At 38.2% G+C, this 19220-nt stretch overlaps 1 protein-coding gene across 1 annotated transcript in view; it reads right to left on the bottom strand.

Moving 5' to 3' along the window:
- The window catches only part of USP13 (ubiquitin specific peptidase 13), a 53576-nt gene that overhangs the window by 9275 nt on the left and 25081 nt on the right, over positions 1 to 19220 (bottom strand). The window contains exons 7-15 of the mRNA XM_042800577.1: positions 16798 to 16892; positions 14979 to 15166; positions 13271 to 13342; positions 12912 to 13005; positions 8233 to 8358; positions 6758 to 6911; positions 4785 to 4959; positions 2673 to 2761; positions 2170 to 2292 (exon numbers count right to left, since the gene is read on the bottom strand). Of these exons, the coding sequence (XP_042656511.1) occupies positions 2170 to 2292; positions 2673 to 2761; positions 4785 to 4959; positions 6758 to 6911; positions 8233 to 8358; positions 12912 to 13005; positions 13271 to 13342; positions 14979 to 15166; positions 16798 to 16892 (1116 nt within the window). The remainder of the gene's footprint in view (positions 1 to 2169; positions 2293 to 2672; positions 2762 to 4784; positions 4960 to 6757; positions 6912 to 8232; positions 8359 to 12911; positions 13006 to 13270; positions 13343 to 14978; positions 15167 to 16797; positions 16893 to 19220) is intronic.

Raw genomic sequence — 19220 nt, 5'->3', positions numbered from 1 at the left:
GGAAAAAAAAGAAAAAACAAAAAAACAAAAAAACAAGAAAAAAGACTTTGTAAAGGGTAAGTAGATTTATATGGGAAAACCAATTCCATATTTCTAAACTCTTAGAAACATTTGACCTCATAGACGCAGTTCACATTCATCCTTATCTCTCTGATGTTTTTGCCACACATTAGACCAGGGATGTTTATGCCCAGTAATTTCCCTAACTCAAATCAGAGAATAGTGTCATTGGTACTATAAACCAGTAGGAAAGATAGCTGATGGCTGACCAAAACCAACTTAAGCAAGAATTTGTTTTGATATAAATAAGGTACCATCACCCATGCATTTACATTAAAACTAGGTCAGTCCACTGAGCAAGGTGATAAAAAAAGAATAGGCCTTTGTAAGCAGCCTACAGATAAGGGACAAAATTAAAACCTCTAGAGAACTGAATTTTACCATAGCCTTTGCTCTGACACACAGTTTCAGGTACTAGCTTCCTTTGACATACATACAACTTGATATTATACCACCACTATTATAAATATCCAAGCAAATGGGGCAATCATGTCATGAGAGTAGTTGCATTACTGGTTTCCTATTAAATACTGAAGCACCCAAACTTAAGTCATCTGGAGGAAATTGAAACAGCCTGTGTCTATGGTCACACTATAAAAACATGATTTTACTTCCTATAAGCTGTTTAATTCTCCAGAGAAACCCAGAAAATGAGGAAAGAGGATATTCTAATCTCCTTGTGTCTTAACTTTGTCATAAAAGAAACAGTGTTTAATTAAAAAAGCAGCGTAACATGTTAATCACTCCTCTTTCTTTCTGCTCCACAAATATTTCAGCCAGCAGTTTGCCATCAGCTCCTTGAGACGGAGCCTTTTTTTTAGGGGCTGTACAGGCCACGTACATCAAGAGAAGTGGACTATGCATGCATGCACAGTTGCTAGGACCCACTGCAGCCTAACAACTCTTGTAATTTAAAAATCACTAAGATTTTTAATCTTAATCTATGCCTGGAAAGCCATTTTCTTAAATTGTAGTCCTTTGTGTATTACCTATCCCTGTACTGTGAATGAACCTATTCTGCAGAGTGTGTTTGTTGTTCCAACTTGAACCAAAGTGTTTCAAGGTATCCAAGTAAACTCTGTGACTTAACAGAAGACCATTTACTCAGAACTGTAACACTAAAATCCTACCACAAATAATCATAGTAACTGACAGGTTTTAAAATTCCTTCTGATCAGGATGTACCACGTGCTGTTACACAAGGGAGTACACAAGAACTGAGAGAGTGATTTAGCTGCAGTACCAGCCAGACTACTTTATCACCAGGTTTTAGACAACATTTAGTACAAAAGTGCTTAAAAGATAACAGCAGTTTAGTAACACCTCTTATGCAAATATATTAAATGAGTGAATTAATGCTCCACCCTACTTCTGATACCTATCATGAGACTCAGTGTAGGGGTCAGAGACCAAATCCCTTGCACCAGGCCCTGGGAAGTGCACAGTGACTTTACTGAAAGGGAGTCACAAACATGCACTGAAAGTCAATAAATGGACAGAAGATGCTCTCTGTATGTAGCTGATTTCCATAAATGTAGAGGTTTTCACACACTTTTCTATCCATTTAAGTCCTTAGATACCAATCAACATTCAATAAAGATGAGCACAAGGACTTCATCATTAAGTAAGGACAATCACCCATGCATATGGAAGGCATGGAACAATTCTGCTGGTAAAAGTGAAGAGATCATAACGCAGCAGAAGCTGTTCCACTGAGCAGCACTGTACTACTGCAAAAGAGGAAACCATCACACAACAGGTAAGTACAAGGCTATAGCCAGTAAAACAAGTGAAATAATCTATTTCACAAAATATGATGTCTATCTTTGGGCACAGCAATTTCATAAGAATATTAATTACTTGGAAACAGTCCAGAACAACAGCATCAATCATAAATCCTGAAAACATCAAAGCAGAAAAGTTGGAAGAACTGGCTTGTCTAGTAGGGAGGAATAAACAGATGTGGGGTGTTGGAATAGTCTTCAATTACAGAAGCACAAAGTTGCTTTTTTGTTCATAGCTCCAGAAGGTGAAGATTAAAAGAGAATCGGTATGTGCTAGGGAGAAAAGGGAATACAAGAGAGAATCGGGAAAGAAGTCAGTAGATACCTTTTGGGTCATCGGGAATGATAATGGGAGGAGCAATGTCTGGAAGTTCCTCTTCTCCTGGCTGAAGACCCCTGGCCCGAAGGTGGCTGATATCTAGGAAATCTGGCATGTCTACAGAAACATCTGTGAAAGTAGAAAAACAGGCTAAACTCATGAATCCAGCAAAATGACCCCGTGGTGCAACCTACCCCCTTCAGAGAAGGGATTCTGCTAGTCAAGGTATAAACACAGCAAGGATTCTCCTCCTGAAAACAGTTATTTGAGAAATTCAGAACACTAAAGCATAATTTAACTATGAAGTCAGGCTACACGAACCTGTGTTTTAACTCCACAGACCTGACGGATTGGTTTAATTTGTCATAAAAGTAAAGAAGATTCAATTAGGATCTTCAGAGTATAAACCTGAGACTCCATCCAGGTCCTCATTATAATGACTAAAGTGTGTTCATCTTATAGATTATCTTGGATAGAATGAGAAAAAGGTAAATATAAAAGGCACATACCAAGCTTTTTGGGTATCCAATCAAGGCCGAAGGTAAACTTCTTTATCTGCACCACTAAGTACTCAGGAAACGAAGCAAAACGAGAAGTCCTGGGAAGCACAAGAAATACAATTAATTGAAACAAGGCAACAACAAAAAAATCAAGATTTCAATACCTCATGCACAGATATGAATAATTTTAGCCCTGAGTGAGATCAGTAGTGATGGATTTTAGAAACAACAATTTTCAAGTACAATGGAGAAGTATGGCAGTAGCTTTCTATACATTCATACCCTGAATATCAGCTCAAACCCTTGCAGACAATTCAGCTTGTAGGAAGATTATAGAAAACAACAAGTAATAATAAACTTTCCTACTCAAGTTGTTCTGAAGTTGAATGTCAGGAAATACCTTTCAATTCCATATTGGCTATAACTTCAGGGCATGGGCTTAAAACATATCTTGGACAGAATGGAGTAACAATTAATCTGCCTTCTATTCAATCCTTTTCTAGTAACAGTAGCATTGTCCATGAGGTATCAGTCCACCTGATAAGTATGCTGATAAAGCATTTCATTAAGCAAAGATTTTAAAAGCTGTCATTTGTAGTTTTTCACATGAAAGTGCTATATAAAAAAAGTACATGATATTCTTATTGAGCTACTATAATAGTTATCAAAACAGAGGATCACTCTTGAGTGTAAGGGGATCACTGCTATTTGCCCACTTAGTGGAAAGTTTAATCTTGAACACAATGTAACATTATATGTACCACCATTCTACTTCTCTATGCTCTCATTTTTCCCACATCTAATCTCCTGCGTCCTTCCCTTTGTCTTCCATTCACACATACTATCCTTTCTTCTAATTCACCTAACTGGGTAAAATACAGTAAACGCATCATAAATTTAAGGCCTTCCTACCATCCTATAAATAACTACTTTCTAAGTTCTTGTTAGCACCACCTTGCAATTTTAATAACTTTATCCTGTGTAGCATGAAACTTTTAAATTTTAAATATCAAGTTATTCTTCATCTTTCAATGCTTTTAAAGACCTGGGAGATGAAAAACAGCTAAAACACAAATTAACCCTGTCTCTATTTAAAGACTAGAATGTTCTTCCAACATGTTCACAGTTAGTACAAAAAACCCTTTAGACTTCTGCTGCGTTTTTCTCTACCATGTGCATTTGTCTCCCAATTTTTACTACAATGTCAGGGAAACTGTATGCTAAGACAGCACTGAGTCATTGATATGTTAAGTGATCTAAAAATAGAAAGTGCCTAGCCACAGCAAACCAGTTGCAGAGCCTAATTTTCAACCACTCCTTGCTGCTGACATAAAAATGGAATCAGGTAAGAGCCTAACTCTCGTTCTCAGCAAGAAATACGGCCCCTGAAAATTGCAATGATCTCTACCTACTGTCCTATTTCTTCTTAATATTTTTTTAAGACCAAGATGTTCTTGGTTCTCTTATCTACCAAACAAGACAGGTTCTGTCTTTTCTATGTCCATCTTGTACCATGGTCCCATGTCAATGACAAACTTAACAGATGCAACTAAACGCTGTAACATACAGAGGTGATGCACTGAAATCCAAACACAAACAATAAATAATTACAGTTTTCAGCATAGCACTTCACAAGCACAAAATTTCCCATCCATCTAAAGAACTTCCTCACAAGAAACACAATCTTTGCTTGCTTCATCCTGTTTTGTTGCCACACAATGCCCTTCAGCATTTTTAGTCAAATGAAGAGATTAAGAGAGTAAGCACAGAGATCCAGACTCTATCTCCTGCCACACAATACAGTGCTCTATCACTAGCTGATACATAGAATCCGATTTGAACATGTGGGCAGACATTTAAGCTACAAGCATTTAAAGTTCAAGCTTTTAACAAGCAGACCGCGTCACCTCTTGGAGTTTGACAGTTGAGAACAATTTATTTCCTGCTCTATTGGCCATCACAACTCGCATCAGGCTTGATCTGCACATTAGATTCATAAGCCCCAACACTAATACAACGCCAAAGCCCACTAAGCTTTTGTCTGTTTGTCTCTGCATCATGTCCAGGTAGCACAGAGGACTACCATATAGGTTTTTAATAGGCAGCCAGACACATGCTTACTTAACTCCTGCAGATTTTGCTTGAAGGGCACTGCTCCAGAAATCCTCTACGTTGTTTGGTTCAGAAAAGGCCTGCAGACACGCACTAAATGGGATCTTGGCACGGACAAGCTCTGGTGGAGGTCTCCTTGCAGCTTCTGCTTCTCGCCTCTTCAATTCATAGGCAATTAATTCATCTGAGAAATACACATGACACTAAAAGTTAAATGAACATTGTCACGGTTATGATGTCCCTCAACAGTCGTATTTTTGCAAGATTTAGAAATTCAAAAACTTACTCAATGTTTTCCAAGGCTTTGACTAGACATTAAAACTTTTTGTCTGCATTGGGGTCAGGACCTACACTTACAATCACATCTCTTTTTTGAAGGTTTGTGTTCATGGCAAAACCACAGAACTGGAAATACTGGGCAACAGGCAATTAAAACCTTGCCATGACAGCCAGAATCCTGTGTTACTAGTATCACCAACTACACACTTCATCAGCTCAATCTGACTTGGAAGATTATTGCTGTCCGTGTCATCTGACTTTCTAGACAGGACAGGATTATGTGCACTATAGAAAGAGTCCTGACACTGGCAAGTTGAGCAGCATCATATGGCAAATTCATAAATATACCTCCTGATCCATTACCTGGAAATAACATATTTTTACAAGCAATAGGAATAACATATTTATAAGCAATAGAATCATCACTGAAACTGATGAACAAAGAATGTGAAGATCTCCAAAACTTAAATTTTCAAGTCAAATTATACTTTTAAAACATCCAGTTGAAGGAGTTGTGGGCTGGGTGAAAAGCAGCAGGTAGAATTCTCTGTCTTGTGCTATTTCAAAGGATCTGATCAAATAATCAGAACAGGTCCTTCTGCCTTTAAAGCATTTTAAATTTTGAGATTGTGTAGGAAACCAGAGGTGCATCCCCCTTCTAGTGTTCCTGTGATATCCCTTTCACTTCCACCTCAAGCATACATTTATTATGTTAGTCTGCAAGACTCCTCACCACTGACAGCAGGGGCAACCAAGATTTGTCAATACCTCCCCCTTCTGCTTTCAAGTCTTGTAGCCTCCTCAGCCTTTTTCTCCTTTAAAAACAAGTATGTTTTCTCAGGCAGCTCACAGGCAGTAAAAAAGCACTCAGGTATATTAAATCAATGTCCACCACTTCACTCTCCTTCCCTTCTCTCCTAAAGCCCAAAATATCAAAATTGTGTATTTTGACTTTATAGATGACAATCTATCTTATACTCCTATTCTTTATTTCTCTATTGTCATGTTAGCTCTTATAATCTGTTGTTAATCAATACAAAGCTCACTTGTTTTTTCGGTTGTTTTTTTGTTTCGGTTTGTTTTTTTTTAGGATTTTTTTTTGTGTGTGTGTGTGCTTGTTTTCACAAGCTATTCATTAGCTAGTATATTTGGTTCCTTTTTTAGAATTAAGAAGTTTTTATATATTGGTTCACTCTCAAAGACAAATGAAATCCAGTCCTAATCTAGATCTTTGGGCACACACATGCACAAAAAACAAGGGTAAATAAATTGTACTACAAGTGGTGTGGCATATCCCTGGGTCAAATTCAGGATAAGGTTTTAAATCACAAATCTCTGACACTTTTATCATACAAATTGCTACCATTTTTGGTGGTATCTTGCTGAGTGGTGACGCTTAATGATGGTTACACAGTCTGAGAAGAAATCTGTCTCAAAACTTGGCAAGAATATCCAGGTAGAATCCTTCTTCCCCAAAGATATAAGCAGGGATGGTAAAGCCACACACTGGTGCGTGTTTAAAATCCCCTTTAAAGAAACCCAAACCAACTGACTTTCTCCTGATGAGTTCATTGGTTTGATTTGCCATACGGCCCTGAACCATTCTACCCATATAAAGAGACCATATGGGGGTGAGAACTTAATTCCCTCATGATTGAGACACTCACCAGAAGGTCAGTCAATAGAGCATTTTCTTTCTTTACCTTTGTTTGTTGCTGCCTCCATGGCAACAGGTAACTGCATGATATAGTCCACCCTCTCTGTGTAGCGGACCTTTCTGGACTGGCAGCATTGTGTGCGTTCTTCCACCAGGAACCGGAAAACATCGCTAGGGTTTTCTGAACCTACAGGGTTCCTCTGAAAGGAATATTCGATCCAGTCATGTATGTGACGATCATTAAAACAACCCGAGAACCCAAAGGCTGATGGTTGTTTTATGGCAAGGACAAAGACACCAATCTTGCACCCAGATCTGGCAGCTCAGCTTGCATTTTACTGCATGCAGAACTCTTGCACCCACAGAGAATCCCACTGAAGTCTACAATGTCTGCATACACAGCAGTATCTTTCTACACGCAACTTGCTGAGTCTGTACCTAATGAATCTGACTGAGTCAAGGTGAACAGAAGAAGGTAGGAAGGTGGCAGGTTACAATAAAGAAAGCAAGCTCAGGTAAATAACACAGAGCATCTTTTCAGCAAATAGAATTGCTCCTGCCACTCTGAATCTGCACTGAAACAGAACAAGCAACTTGTAGTTCATTATCCAGATGGGAATGTCATACAAATAACATACCTCCTCTTTATTGTTCATGTTAATGTCTGTTATCAGGCAAAACCAGAAGAATGTCTTCTAGCCACTAGTCTTCTAGCTATAATCAGTACATGCGTTTGGGGATGTGGAACAAAGTTATTCACATTTCAATGCATAAGGTAGACTATAACACATGAATAAACACACTCAATCTTGGCAAAAATTGGAAAAAGAGGGAGGAAGGATAGACAAGAAATACTTTAAATCAAAACTGCACGTATCTGTAAATTTCCTTTTCAATAAAGACAGCATTAAAATTCACAGTACTGATTCTTTTACACACAGCGTTGAGTTGGAGCTCAGTGGAACATCTTATAAAGAAATATTCAAGTGACAAATAGTCACTTTGCTTTCAGCAGGGGAGTCCTTTCTCCCGTAATGATTCACTGACATACAGCTGGGATTTGTAAAAGAACTGGACATGGTAATTAGTTTGCTCTCAATGATGGTATTAATGTGGAACAATAATAATAATCATAATACCCAATTCATTAATATTCCAAGACACACTTCAATATGGTAAACAAATGGATAGCATGTAATCATAAAACGAACAGCAATTTAAAAGGACAGTCACATATGTTTATAAAACTTATAGCCTGTACAGTGATGCATGGCCTCTATATTTCCTACAGTTATCATCAGCAGCATTGGCCTTGTGTGTGGTCATGCAAGAGTCTGAAGTAAAGAGAAGGGACCATCAAAGCAACAAGTGTTTCTAAACCAAAGTAGATTTTAATTAGTGCCATTTTCTACATATACAAGGCTAAAAAGAGTATAATAAAAAACAAGTCACTCATATAACAGCTCTGCCCTCATTATCTAATATAACCAGGGGGGAAAAAAAAAAAGCAGATTTTCTCACCTCTACTAGATTTATAAGATGTAGGAAAAATTCCTGTGCGTCTTGTTGTCTGTTAGAGGAAAATTCTGGGTGGCCTTTACTTATAAAAGCCTTAAACATTCGGGGAGATATTCCATTGTGTTGAGGCTAAATAAAGGAGAGAGAAACCTTTTAAAGAAGGATTTTTATTAATTCCTGGACCAAATATCCCAGTTATTCCACTAGATCTATCTATGACCCATTTCTGCCTCTGGAGAAATAATAGTTTCAATTTCATCTGGTTTTCAATTTTAATAAAAATTTGGGACTTTTAGGATATATTTTATGACATAGTTCCTACAGCACTCAATCTATCAGATTTTTCTATGGTATTTGCAAGTTAAAAGAGATTTGCTAAAGCCTAGTAGTTTTCAGAAAGGCTAAAAGCCTACACTGTTTTCTAACAGCTGAGATTGTTTTCAGAACCCTGTTCCACCTAAAATTATGTGGGCATTGAAGCACTTTGGTGTATCAGCTAGCAGCCTTACTCAGGACAAAACCTTTCCAGAGATCTCTGAAGAATCAAGCAGAGAACAACTCGTGTGCCGCATGCATTCCCAGATGGGTTGTTAAGAACAGACATGAATTTGCAATTTGCAGGTGTCGGTCATGTTGAAGGACCATAACATACTGCCTTTAGTCATTCAGTTACATCAGTAGCAAACGACCCTAAATTAGAAAACCTCTAGCTTCCAAGAGAGTCCTAGTTTTGACTTTCTCATCTTAAGAAGCCTTCCCAACCACCCTAAATTGCATCCTTAAGACAACACTAACTATTATGCCTTTTAAGTAACACTTCTGAAAGGGTCAAAATCTTTTACTCTGCTTCTTCCTTATGCTCCATGAGACCAAATATTTTTTCAGACAATCCAAGCAAAAGTGTAGTCTTTAGCATATGTCAGACACTGTTAAAATCTCAGACAATCTCATTCTTTAATACAGTTGTGTTATCATACTAATATAAAAATAGAAAAAGCAGCATGAAATGGAAGGCACATAAAAACACATACAAAAAGATCAAAATTTTATTCTTGGTTTCACAAGGGCAAGGTATTCCTAGATCCATTGAAATCAGAAGCAGATTCTCAATTTTAATTCTTCTTCAATTGCTGGCAGTACACCAGCAACAGCATTAGGCTAAGATGCTCTTTAAAGGCTCTCCTAAAGAGACAGAGTCCCAGTATTGCTTGAACAAAAGAGATGTTCTAGGGATTTCTGAATCTTGGGTTATATATCACTTCAGTGTCCTCAGCTGCCTTTCATCAAAGCTAGAACTGGGGAGAGAAATACATAAACCATCTCAAATTGTCATATATGAGGCTTCTTTCTATGTCAGAAGCAAGAATATGATAAGATGGCATATTTGCCCTGATGTATAATGGAAGGAGTTTGAAATCAAGCCTTGTTTCCACCTATATACCTTTTTCCTCAGCCATCTGAGCAGGGATAAGAGAAACATGCCATGTGTGACAGTCTATAGAAGAGGACTGGATCTTGCCCTCTAAACCCTTCTCACCTCAAGGACAAGAAAAATAACAGAAGAAATGGCAAAGCTCTGAACCAAAAATCAAGTCCTAGCTGATGACCCTTTAGGCTTTCAGTCTGTTTTTAATGTTAAAGTGGTCCTAAGAAAGCTGCTGCCATTTCCAGACTAAACTCCTGTGGAGAAAAATTTCAGCTCCGCAGTACCACGAATATTTATAGAATACCTAGCATACTTTCCCCATCAACAGTTGCAAAACAGTTTAGCTAAATATAGACTGTGCTGGACCACTGCAGATCTCATGAATGCTTTTACAGGCAACAACTCCCCAAAACTTTGGATGAATTCCAAAGACCAAGAAAGCTAGAGAACTTCTTTGCATGTAGGAGGGGAAAAAAGTAAAAGAATAAAAATAAAATGAAAAATTATTTTATAGAAACAAAGCAGAAGCACTTGAAAACACTGAAGGCCTAAAATCCTATGCAATTATATTTATTATAAATGTTAGTACAACTCTCTGAATTAAGAAATACTGTCTGTCTGTATACCAGTATTATCGGGGGAGCAGGGGTGTGTGTGTAAGCCACCAAACAAAGAAACGTACCCCCAAAATGTCAAAACAGGTTTGTATTCCTCGAGTGAGGGAACGGAGAAAATATCTATACTTGATTCTTTTTTTTCTAAATAAATCTTCAATACAGCAAAGAACAGCAGTAAAAGCTGTTTCAAATCCTAACAATTCATGCTATGAATTGCTTGTTAAGGAAGTCATCTGATGCACATAACTACCAACTTTAATAAACTGAAATTATGAATACCACAAATATTGTTAAATGCCACCAGATGGCTACTGCTCCCTGACAGAGTTCTATACCATTTGTCATTAAAAAGTTCTCAGTATCTCATTGCTAGTAGTGGCTGCTGGGCTAAACATGGAGGTGTAGCTTTATTCGAAGGGTTCAAGTCCCTGAACTTCCAGCACACTGTTCTTCACTCGTATTCTGTATGTGTTTAGCTTATGTGTACTGACTGACCTGCTTTCTCAATGTGAAGAGTCTGTTAAAATCTATTCTGCTATTAGTCATAGCGATGCACTGATAAGTTTTAAACTTTATTTAAGGGAAATGAGCAGGATTCATCTGTTGTTCCAAAACAATGAATAGCTACTGCACAAGGCAATTACTCAGGAGACATAGGACTTTCCGATCATGCAAACTACTCTGTACCAGATGCTCTATCTCTGTCAAAAGTCTCCTGGGCATCCTGATTTCAGGAGAAATTCCTATATCAATAACTGATAGATGAAGGTAGAGAAAAATATGTATTTCCATGGAAACTATCACCATGATTCTGTGACAGAAGCATACGTGACTTCTACTGTGTTTAAAACTACAACTTGGTATTAGAGATTCCTTCTCCATAAAGACAGCTCTTTTCTACACATAGTGTTTTCAGTATTGGTTATTAGTTGACCTTTCATTTCTAAATACCCATCTGTGGAGTCTGTGGTTTGACTCTACATGCTGCTTGAGGTCACAATAACAGAGGCTGGCAGGGAGACAAATATATTCTAGGTCCAGTTTTCCCAGCATCACTCTAAACAAGACGTTTCAAGATAGATGGTTTGAATTGTCGAACAAACCCAAAATAACAAATTTGCTTGGGTAGATAGCATTGTCCCAATAATTAACATTTTGCTTAAGACAACTGTTAATTCAACAACTCTACAGAAAACAAAGGGTATTCCAAAAGCATCAGAGCTGGAGCAGAAATGCAAAATCTGAACTAATCATCTCACTCTCCAAAGGCTGATGGAAACTTAAATCTACTTACGAAAAGACAATAAATTTTCCATCTCACCACTAAGCTACTGATTGATTTTGAAGTATAAAAGCTATCAAGAACAGGAAAAAAGGTAAACCAGTGAATCAGGCAATGCCCATTAACCTTGTTAATACAGATAGATCAGTGAAGCCTTCATTAAAAACTTTACTGCTAAAACCAAAAGACTGTTGGACAAAGAATATGAAGATGTTTTCTGATGACTGCGAGAGTGAATGTATTTATTGCTGGATGAGGAAAAAGCACAGACAGATGAAGACACAGGTCTATGGATGTTACAATGCCAACACATGCCTTAATGATTTTTGCAGCGTAAGACAAACAAGCAACTTTCATGTTGCAAAAGAACACCAAGAAGGCAATATGAAGATTACAGAGCCAACAACACTGAGGTTCTCAAAGCTAGATACGAGGTAGGTATTGTGAGCTAAGTATCTGTTTTGCTCAAAAATTACTGCAAATTAAAGTAAATATAAAAGAACTGTCTCTTACTGGCAACATTCACTGACAGAGAAATAAACTCTGTATTACATAAACATGGGGGAAAGGTTGTTTCATCCTCTAATTCCCCTCTCATTTGTGTCTGGAGTGTTAGCTAGTTCTTGCTCCTCAGCATACCTTTGTTCTGAAACTGCCTATTCTGAGAAAGCTGATTCCAAGGGTTTTTTTTCTATTCTGAATTATTATAAATCAGGGTATATACATTGCTCTCCCCAGGTTGCTCAGCAATTAGTGTTTTAATTTATATCTAAAACCACGTATACTGCTGTGTTTCCAGGACAGATCCTACTGGCACAGATATGCTTCTACATGACTTCTGTACCATGAAATACTTGAATAAAGCCCCAGTGGAGACGGCTCACCATGGCCCCTCCATCTACATGAAAGCCTCCAGCACCACTTAATCTTCCATTACCTAGACAGCTTCTTCTGAAATCAGGTGGAATACTGTTAGACACTTCCTGGAAACAATTCTTTAGCTCTTTATACTTCTTTTTGAAATTTAAAGAGGGTTTAGAAGTTTGCTTTCAAATACTCAGGACTCCCTCGATAACTTTTTTTTTGTTCCTCAGAGGAGATAAACTTAAGTTGTAAGTTCTATGAACTTTTGCACTCATCACTGGAGCAGCAGAATATTAGCAGGACCAGTGGTTGCTTTAACACTCTGCACAAATAGCCCCTGACTAATATACTCCTGACTAGAATCCTGCACATTCCACCTTGCTAAGCATCCCATGCTGGATCCACATGTGTTCTTCAATGCCCAGCACCTGTTCCCTTTTCTCAGGATATCACTTTTACCTAGCTACCAGGCTGTACAAACTCAGTCAAATACCTTGTGTTCTTCTTTCATCACCTGCTCAATAAGCTCAGATTTCATGGGTGGCTTAGAGTACTGGCCTGAAAGGAGGCCATGTCCCAGTTTAGCCCTGTAGGGAAGAAAGTGGTGGGGTGGAAACAAACATGAGAAAAACAGGAAAGAGGAGAAGATTTTTATTCCAAGCAAAAAAAGTTTACTGTCTTTGACCCCCTGATGAAACATCATTACCTGCAACTCAACAGGCAAATCTTCACATTCTACCTTGTGCCATATCTCACTTTCAAGCCCAAGCAGAGGTGCTCTTTTGTCTTGCCATTAAATTATTCAGATTCTATTTAACTTGACCAAGTAAACCATTAAGAAGTGTCACTTACATCTGAGTGTTGAAATCTTGTGTTGGATCAAGAGGAGAGTAGTCAAATATTCGTGGAAGGTTTCCCACATACCTGGGCAGCAAGAACAAAACAGAAACATTCAAATATTGCAGCTAGAATTACTCAAGGACCTCCCCAATAGATCCTTAGCTGTGATACATCAGCAGGCTTCCTCTGTGCTAATCACTAAAATTTTGCATCATAGCAATGACTTAGCCTATCCCTGGTGAGTGCTCCTATCACAGAAAAGTACTAGTAAAGAAATTATGAAATGGACATTTAGGTTTTGCTTACAAGCTTCTACCTATAATGGATACGGCAGTGATGTCCATCTGGAATTTAAATGCTATTCTTTGATCTTGAAATAGCTGCAGGATACTGTTGCTCAAAACCATATTGCTGGGCTGAGAACCAGTGTACTAGTTACTCCTAACCAACATCGCCAAATAAATTCTAAATTTGTATCAGGACCAAAACATGTAAAAAGAATGTTTCTATTGAGTTTCTTCAGAGAAACAAAGGCTAACTCCTGAGAATCAACAGAGGTATGGATTGTTCTAGCCAGTTTGTTGGAAAGTGAAGCATTTAGTATCAGACTATCTGAGCATTGCTTCCCTTGAGCACAAGAGAAAACAGACTAGGTATGTATGGCCATGTTGAAAGAACACATCTAATTTCTGCTTGGTCCCTCTTTCATCAAAGATCTCCACTACTTTGTTGATGCTAAGTTCTCCAGGTAACTCCAAGGACCTTGCTGTGGAAAACAACCTCCCTTAGTAAAGTCCATTTTGGTATTTTTCAAAAACAGAGGTAGAAAAGCTGGCACTTACTGAATCTACAGACTGTACTCTGTATGGCTAACAAAGGAAACAAACACAAGATTTCTCCTTCTTCTCCAGAAGGCAATTGCTACATGAAAACCTGGGAGACTTTCCAAAATCTAAAAGCCTTACTTCCAGCACACACACTGCTACTACTGTGGAATGAAAGAGCACTCTGAATTTTATTGCAAATCACAGGCTGTCCTTTATAAGAAGCCTTCTCTCCTTGGAGTGATGTGTTCAGTTTTGATCAGTCAGGAATAGTTCATGTTCTTCTGTTGTGCTTTTGTCTTTTACTCTTAATTATTCAGTGGAAGAATATACTCACACTAATCTTTTAATGAAAAAAGATAATTTTTTAAATAGAATTTTAATTAAAAAACATCTCTGATAGTTTCCTCCTTCTTAGCCAGACCTGCATGCAAAAGCTGAATTGCTCTTCACTTGCGTGAATCAATATAAACAAGTTTGTGCCAGTACAGTTTTTTTACACAAATGACACTGGAGCAATAGAATGATTCCTGCAGAAATACGAAGGCATGGGCCAGTACAAAAAACTCTAATGTGAAGCTGATGATACCAACATAAACAGAGATCTGTACATATGTATATAAAAAGCAGAGGCCAAGAAATGAATTTTATACAGGTGACATATGACTTCCCACCACTGAAGCCAAGTAAGTTCTGATTTCAAAGGCAGATTGGGTTTTGTGTTCCAACCTTTTCCAAAACAGAACAATACAATCATAAAATCCTCCAAGCAGCCAACTGACTGAAAGAGACCTGCTTGCAGGTGAGACAAAAATTAAAATACCATTTTTCTTAGAAAAACGAGGAGATTGAGGAATGCAGCACATAGTGACAAGAATTAGTTTGAAACTACTTACGCTCTCTGGAACTCTGGGATGCTGAAAATGGCTTGCATGACGGCATTGAGGTAGCAGCTATTTCCTAGGTTCTTCATTCCAGTGTATCCTGGGCCATACATGGGCTTGAGTTTCACACCAGCTTCCTGAATCACTTCCCATTCAGAGACTCTGGGTTTTATATCATTATCTCTTAGCCCATTCTCTGTCTGAAAGCAACAAGATTTTTTTTCTTTTTTGCTTAACTTCTGCAACAATGCTGCTGCTGCTATCATCATCACCAACTTTGTGATCTATACTCTAGAAAGTAAGAACCAAACCAACAGACAAAGGGAGGTAAATCCTGAATGTAGGGGAGAAGATCAGGATCAGAAGGCTAGCAGCTTGTTCTTCTAATATACACCTTAGCTCTTTACCACAGACCACAGGCTCTTTGAGTGTTCCTAGCTGTGACCTCAATCCCAGATGGGAGCTTCACTTCTCTCAGGGCTGTGACCTCAAGCCTCAGTATCAAAACACTGCATTTTTTCAGGTTTCATATTCCATTTGTAATGGTCAGGAAGAGCTACTGTTGTAGAAGCTGGTACTAGCAAACTAACCACATGAGAAGCTGAAGAACCAAGAACTCTTCCCTTCTTTCAAATGGGAGAAGCCAAAATTTGTGACACTGAAGTTTCTCCCCTTTATAGCTCAGCTTTCAGCTAGTAGGTACAGGTCACTACAGTGTCATTTACTGCTAACACTACTCCACCACTTCACTAAGAATTTTTCAGACTGGTCTGAAGACCCGAGACAAAACCTTTAAAACAGCTGAGACTGTTTTCAAGGCTCCGAGTAAAAGAGGTTTTCCAGAAAGACTGCTGGATAAATGAGACTTTTCATTCATGATATTTGCAAGGAAATTAGTATACCAAAAATATTATTAGTACCAGAAAGGCCTTTGAAAGTTCAGTGTAACTCTTCTCTATCATTTTAGAGTTATTATTAGTTTTCTCTCCACTTGGACAATGAAATACACTAAACCAGTATCAGGTTTGTTAATTTTTAACAGCATTCAGGTTCTCAGGAAGTGATTCTAGGTTTGAGTGAAAACAAAACAAAACAAAACACCCCCCAAAGAAAACCCCACCTGCCATTATAACCATATCCCATTCGGACTTCTTAGATCTTTTTAACAGAACAGGAATCAACATCCACTAAGATACAAATCATTAAAATACTTCTCTACTAATACAGCCCCACAACAGGAACAGGACCTTTTTTGCCCCAGTCCCTTTCTAATGTACCACACTACAGACCACATTATTTTCTAGACTTGAGAGAACATAATTTTTCATTTTGTAATGTATCTATTAAGACCTAAACTGAAACTTCACATATAACTATAACTTTACATAAAGAACCTTTCAACCACTTTTTTTTTTACTTATCTATTGCTTAGCTTATTTTTGCTTAAGATTTGTATCTGCTTACACATGCAGTAGGCCTTCCTTCACTCACTGTAATTAAATATTCTAGATATTCTTCTCTAATTGAATGAGTTTTTCATCTTGAAGGAAAACAGTACATAATACATGAGAAGTGAAACTTATAAAGTAAAGACCACAGAGGAACTCTTTCAGAAGGCAACTTTTGCATTTGAGAGTAATGATTCACTCATCTCAGACCTCAGAAAATAAACCACAAACTGTCTGGGTGAACTTTACAAAACTAAATACTATCATAACAGTCTGAAGGAATTACAAATATAAACTACAAGTATCATTCTCCTGTTTCTCTCCCACCCCAACTACGCAAGCAACAAGTAAACAACAAACTAAATAAAAGATTGATTTCCTACCACTTGCATCTGCAGCATATCAATTCCAAAGTGTGCCAAATGTTTTGCTATATGCGGATCTAAAACTGGCTCCTCTTCATCAAAGGAATAGACATCTACAAAAGCAGAGAGAAACTGATGAGCTGTAGTATTAAATGTTATCCCTTCTCTTTGTTTACCAACATTGCATTCTCACTACAGGACTGCCTATACAAGATGCTTTACTCACATCCTCAAAGTTTGTTTATGACCAGCAGAAAAATGCAGAGACATCCATATAACTCAGTAAATACTCTCCTCAAAATAAATTACATGCCTTCACAGTATTAAAACCTAAGAATATTTATAGTGATAATACTATTTTGCCCTCCAAAATAATACATTTGTAGGAAAAACAAGGAGTGGGGCACTCAGGTATGTGGCCAGTCCACATTTTAAACATGGCAATGAGAAATTCTGAATTTTTGCGGAGCTACTAGATATAGGCAGACACATATGGGGCCAACTGACTACTGCCAGTGGTATTTTAATTTCTTGTGAAGTTCAAGAAATCCACTTCTGCCCTTTTCCCACAGAGATGTGAGAACTGAGAAACTCCATATTAGAAAGAAAAAGGTGTTTATTGGATTGGACAGTATTGGATTGGACTTTAAGATTAATCTTGTGATTAGAAAGAAAGGCTGATTTTGTGACTAAGGTGTCTTGCTTTATTGTATGGGACATTTCTAGTTCAGTTCCAGCTCTATGATAGGTCCTTATGGCCCTTAGGAAAAGGATCCAAGTGTAAGACATGCACTAGTAAGACCTGAACAGGTCTTCCATCTTTTCTTTTCTGGCTTCTTCCTCTGTAGTGAATAACTACTTCCCTGCTTTGGTCTCTACTCATACCAAAACCCAGAATCTACCAGTCTGCCTACACTTCTCTCAGCCAAGTTTCCTTCATGCCTAGCAAAGTTTCTCCCAGTGACCTTGCCCTGTATGACCAGATCTAGGCTGACAGAGAAAACTTAGCTAGGAGAAAGATTAAAAACTCAGGAGAAGAGAGTGGGAACCCAGATAAAGGCTGTTCACAGCACAAATACTGCTTCTGAAAGTTACCCTGCTCTCTCCTGGAAACTAAAGACACTGGCTCTGACTCAACTTATCCACCCCTACTTAACACTTTAACAGAAAGGTGGTCTCCTTGAAGTCTGCTAGTTCCAAACCCACACTGTAATGATAGGTTGAAGGTTAGACTAGAATGCCAAGACCTAATGCAACTTTTAAAAGCTACCAGCCCTATGAAAAACATCAACTCTCTCAAATCAGGGAATTATGGTTTTGAGTTGTGCTGCCAGCTGCCGATTAGCCATCAGACTCTCTATTAACATTGGTCCTGATGACTTCTCTGGCATGCATGTGGCTGTAGCTGCCCATCTGCTGGAATTCCACTGTGTGGTAGCAATCGTGTCCAGAAGAAAAGACTGTTCATCCACACAAGAGATCACAGCATTCCCATAGTCTTCTAGTGAGGTCACAGCACAGCCAAAAGATCCTGAAAAGTTCAAACACCTAATGGAGCGAGATTACACATCAACTTATCTTGGGTGACTACTTTCAGTGTGGAAGCTTTGATTTTGTTTTTCCTCAGCTCTGGCAATGGAAGAGATAACAGCCATCTGGGACTACTGACCCAGAGTAGCAGAAATGGAATGCAAGACACATTATCTTTTGCTCAAGCCCAGTTTGTATCATATACTTTAGTACTTTCTGCTGTGTAGCTAACTTGAATGCATGGGAGACACAGAATTCACTTATTTCAAAATAATTGAAGAGCAGCAAATCAAAGGAAAAAGATGAGAGCTTCCAAACACAGGTCTGTAGTGCTGTCGTAAGGACTCTGGTATATAACAAATGTAGACAAGTCAGCAAATGCGACACACAAAAACTGGTATTAGAGTGAGAAAGGGAAAAAAGGGAGGAACATAAGGGGAAAAAAAAACAAAAAATACCAAGAAAAATTTGAGACAGACAACAGAGAATCTTATTAAAAAGAATTATTATGGTAAGAAAAGAAAAATTACAATGCTACCTGTACTTCCATTTCTTCCACAACTCAAGGTTTACACCTGTTCTGGCTGTGTAGACATCATTCATTCCTACTTAAAGGATAACAGACAATGGAAACACTGTTCCAGAAGAAACAAGTTGCTCAGGACCCCAAAGAAGTATCTGACAACTGTCAAGACTGGCATCCACAAAGCAACTCACTCAAGTACCTGTCAGATGGCGCTTCCCACTGCCAAACTCCCATTCCACTCCCCAAAACAGTGTCACACACACAACCTCACAATGACTTGAAATTAAATCTAACAGCATTGTCGAGAAGCAGCAGGTAGCACAGTCTGACGACTAGTACAACCTACTCAAGCAAGCAACTTGTCTGACTCTCATGCATCCTGTTC

Source organism: Tyto alba, unplaced genomic scaffold (assembly GCF_018691265.1).
Source record: "Tyto alba isolate M040663 unplaced genomic scaffold, T.alba_DEE_v4.0 Super-Scaffold_10, whole genome shotgun sequence".
Taxonomy (NCBI): domain Eukaryota; kingdom Metazoa; phylum Chordata; class Aves; order Strigiformes; family Tytonidae; genus Tyto; species Tyto alba.
Note: the sequence above shows the minus strand (reverse complement) of the source record. Positions and strands in the feature narration are given on the sequence as shown.